The sequence below is a fragment of the Rhagoletis pomonella genome, unplaced genomic scaffold (genome assembly GCF_013731165.1).
Source record: "Rhagoletis pomonella isolate Grant_MI unplaced genomic scaffold, Rhpom_1.0 Rhpom_scaffold_14045, whole genome shotgun sequence".
NCBI classification, from domain to species: Eukaryota; Metazoa; Arthropoda; class Insecta; order Diptera; family Tephritidae; genus Rhagoletis; species Rhagoletis pomonella.
In genome coordinates, this window is record NW_023472568.1 from 1 (window position 1) to 4,050 (window position 4,050).

Below are 4,050 nucleotides of genomic sequence, written 5' to 3' on the forward strand. Positions count from 1 at the left end.
TGTACAGGTGACGGTTTTTTTATGAGCTCTCCAAGCATGGAGGCCTCACCCAGAAAAATATCCTCGATTTTTAAGTAACACGATCCATGTTAAATTCACATGAAACAGTTGTACACACGAAACAACAACAATTTTTCCATTTTAACATGATATTTTTAACAGGAAAAAAGTGTTAAGAGTAACATGAAGTATTTTTGGTTAATTTACCAAGATATAGTGTTAAATTTACATGTGAATAGTGTTAAAAATATATGGCAACGTGATTCCTGTTTGTTGCAACCTGAGTTATTGTAAAATTTACATGAGGGTTTTTTTTAAATAATGTTGATTCAAACACATAAAGTGTTAAATTTACATTTAGTTGATGTTAAAAAGGTCTGGCAACATGATTTCTGTTTGTTTTGACATGAGCTATTGTGAATTTTACAGGGTATGTGGTTAGAGAACATAAAAGTACCGTAATATTTTATTTGCGTGCGCGTTCTTCGTCATTCGGTTGCATTTTTATTTGGTGTATTATTTGTGAAAGATTATTAAAAAAAGCTATTTAAATATTAAGAAGAATGGGTACAGAAAATGTCTTTGGGGAATCGGCGGGCATATATTTCCTTATTGATGGTGATTTAACCATGGGGAATGAAGTTGAGACTTCACTGCAGCAAAGCCAAGCCACTGAAGCTTCACGTGAAAAAGAAAATTTGAAAGACGTCGTATGTGGTAAAATGAACTTCAGTGAAGAAGTTTATCAAAGAATTCTCGGTAAGTTCTTTGAGAATCTGCGAGGAACCATATGCATATTTATGTTATTGACAGATTGCGGAATGGATGTAGAAAGTCTGTATTTCATCAACGATGGGGACATAAATGAACTTTTCCCTGCATCAATGCTCGGAACGAGAGTAAAGTTTAAAGAAAGAGTTGCACGTTGGCGACAGAATGAAGTAAGTAAATCATTTTCACATCAATGATAAGCTTTGCATACTTTTTTTATTTTAAGGCTGATACCATTTCGTCAATAGGATTATGCAAGAGTTGGATAAATTCTAGCCAAGAGTCTCACGACTCGATAAGAGACATGGAAGCAAAGAATTTAAAGTTAATACTTAATGCCACTGAAAGAGGTCAAAGCATCTTTAAACAATACAGAGAAAAGACCGTGCTGTCAGATGTTAGTCGTGACATTTTGGTAAATACCATTGTTGACCACTTCTCAGCGCGATCAGTGCCTATGACAATGAAAGATATCATCACCTTTTCTGAGCAAATAACAATTTTATTTCCCAACGAAGACATGGTATGTATGCATTTTCATATTCACTTGCTATCAAAATTTGTAAATACATATGTAAAGGAGGATCAAGTTTCAAGCGGATGAAAAATAGCACTGATTTTTAATAATTTTTTAGCTGACAGATTTTTGCCCTTTTTTTCCTTATAAGCATGAATTTCTTACGAAATAAAAAGTGGAAGAAAGTTCGAAACTCTGATTTATATGGTTTTGGCTAAAGCTTGGATACAATTTTTATAGAAAAATAACAGAATAAATTTAGCTTGAAAAACGTTGTGAATATTAAAAAAAAAAAAATTCAACACTTAAATGCATTTATTTTACTTTTATTTAGCGCTATTACTGCAACCGTCGAAATGGCAAAAATCCAACAGGCAAACTTTATGATAAGGCAACAAACATCCGAAGGAAAATAAAAAAAGAAACAGGAGCACTAAGCGTTGCACCTAAATGTCAACCCACTCAATCAAGTTTGTCGGAGCAGGCGAGCAATAGTAAATTTAATTTTACAAAAACGTACTTATCTATGTACGTGTATGTATGTATATACCACTATATTTGGCCCACAGTTTCGTGAGTATATTGATTGCTTCGTGGGTTTCGAAATTTTTTTGTTTTTGTCGCACGGTGCAATACCTACACGTACATACATACAAAAATAAGTACATACACATGTAAGGAAAAACCATGATTAATATTTCCTTCGATTAGCAGATGAAAATGACTTAGCCATGAAAAATTGGCTTTGTCATAATGTAGAGCCTTGGGGCGATGTTGTAGAAAAATGGACTTTTTTTATGGATGGACAGTCTTGGATACACTTTGGTAAGTTTAGCTTTATATATGTACCTATTTTAAATTTTCTTATTTATGATATAAAACTTTGGAATTTGTATATTTTCAATTATACTGCAGGTTGAAATTGATTTTGAAGCGAAATTTCCCAACTGTTCGCAGAATTTGCTAAACAAATGGCCAAAATTTAGAAAGTCAATTATACCTTACATGAAGACAAAAATAAGAGATGCAACGTCCATTGATATGCTAAAAAAAATTGACGAAAACATCAGTACTGGTAAAGCAACAAGTCTAATATTTATTTTTTCAAGTATTTATTTTATTTTCTTATGCAGACTCAATGGATTGTTTATTGACACTGCTTTTGCATGCGATACTTAAACCGTCATTAATTTCCGTTGGACAAACTTCTGGTGAAAAACGGCTTAAATGGAAGCCATCAATATGTGATGCGCAAGCAGTGACATTGCTGCATTGCAGCAGCATAAACGATTATCAGAGGATGTACCACGAATTAAAGATTAAGTTAAATCAAAAGAATCTTCCTCTTCAGCCGCTACTATTGGTAGTCGGAGAGAAACTAACTCAGTTAGACTCTTTTTACGTTATTTTCGACAGTATAATTTACAAGGTACCGACATTTTTAAAATCACTTGATACTTTATTTAAAATCTTTCATGTATTAAATTTGGAATATCCGATACAAGCGAAATCCATATATAATTTTATCGAATCCTACTTTTTTTGGCATTGCGGATTGTGCACACCCTAATGTTATTACACTTAAGAATTATTTAAAAGATACTCAAAACTTGTTGGAGTAGATTGATAAAATGTTCAAATGCTTTATATGTAACGAAAGGTCTTCTACATCAAAATTGTTAGTTGACCATTTGAAATCTTTCCATGTTTTTGCTGAGATAAAAAATTTTGTTTGCACTTTCTCTAAATGTGGTCAATGTTTTTCAAACGTGTATAGTTTTCAAAACCACCTACGTAGAGTTCATGCGTCGTTGCCAAGTACACCTGCTGTATCTTATCATGCACCTGTTTTTGTTAGGCCTAATATTACTAAAGGGCAGACTAATAAATTAAGTTCTAATTTTAATAATACAACGCAAAAAAAATTTAATATGAATATGTTTGTATTGTCTCTACATAACAAAAACAATTTCACAAGAAAAGATGTGTTTTCTATTGTACAAGAAATTAACGATACAATTTTAAAGCCAATACAAGAACATGTATTAATGTCACTGTCGCCTTTAATATCAAACTCAAATATCAGAACAACCGCTGAAACAAATTTCCTTAGTTTATTTCCTGCTCTCGATAATAATATTAATGAGTACCGTTTTTTTAAGGCTTTGGAAAGTGAACAAATTTTTCAACTTCCAACTTCATACATTATCAATGAAGAAATAGCAGAAATAGTAGTTAATAGTAACCCGGGTTTAAATTCAAACAAAGTGGTAGGTGTATTAATGCCAATCAAATTTCAAATGAAGAAATATTTCGAAACAGACAATAACTTGAGCAAAACGTTAGGTAATATGAAAATGCTACAGTCAAATCAAAATACATATAAAAATCTCACTCACGGGGAAACTTGGAAGAAAAAAATTTCTAGTTTTGGAGATAAACTCGTCATTCCGTACATAATATATTATGATGAATTTGGAATTGATAACCCTTTGGGTTCCCATGCTGCTGATCAAGCAATTTGTGGTATATATTACAATTTTCCAACAATTCCAAGTCACCATTTGTCGACGTTAGAAAACCATTTTGTTGCAGGCTTCTTTAAATCTAGGCATCGAAAAGAATACGGCAATATTTTTGCATTTAATCCTTTGATACAAATCATTCAGCAATTAGAAACGGAGGGCATAGTTTTAAAAACTCAAGAGGGAGACTTCCACATTTACTTTGTTTTATCTTTAATTATTGGTGATAACCTAGGT

General features: G+C 32.2%; 1 protein-coding gene across 2 annotated transcripts; it reads left to right on the plus strand.

Annotated features, from left to right (window-relative positions):
* Window positions 1–58: 58 nt before the first annotated feature.
* Window positions 59–2,816, plus strand: LOC118757063. 2 transcript variants are annotated; one of them, XM_036491794.1, is made up of 4 exons: window positions 59–1,294; window positions 1,623–1,782; window positions 2,003–2,363; window positions 2,422–2,816. In XM_036491794.1, the coding sequence occupies exons 1-3, from the start codon at window positions 965–967 to the stop codon at window positions 2,206–2,208; spliced, it is 696 nt and encodes a 231-aa protein (XP_036347687.1). In that variant the 5' UTR covers window positions 59–964; the 3' UTR covers window positions 2,209–2,363; window positions 2,422–2,816. The 2 variants fall into 2 exon arrangements, 1 of the variants encoding a protein (XP_036347687.1); XR_004995180.1 differs by lacking the exon at window positions 59–1,294 and having other exon boundaries at window positions 1,571–1,782; window positions 2,000–2,363.
* Window positions 2,817–4,050: the final 1,234 nt, after the last annotated feature.

What these genes read in the sequence shown, in the direction of transcription:
- LOC118757063 (XM_036491794.1), top strand. Translation starts at nt 965, where the DNA reads ATGATAAGCTTTGCATACTTTTTTTATTTTAAGGCTGATACCATTTCG. An exon ending in TATTTCCCAACGAAGACATG is followed by an intron (nt 1,295 to 1,622) that starts GTATGTATGCAT and finishes ACTTTTATTTAG; the next exon opens with CGCTATTACTGCAACCGTCG. An exon ending in GTCGGAGCAGGCGAGCAATA is followed by an intron (nt 1,783 to 2,002) that starts GTAAATTTAATT and finishes TTCGATTAGCAG; the next exon opens with ATGAAAATGACTTAGCCATG.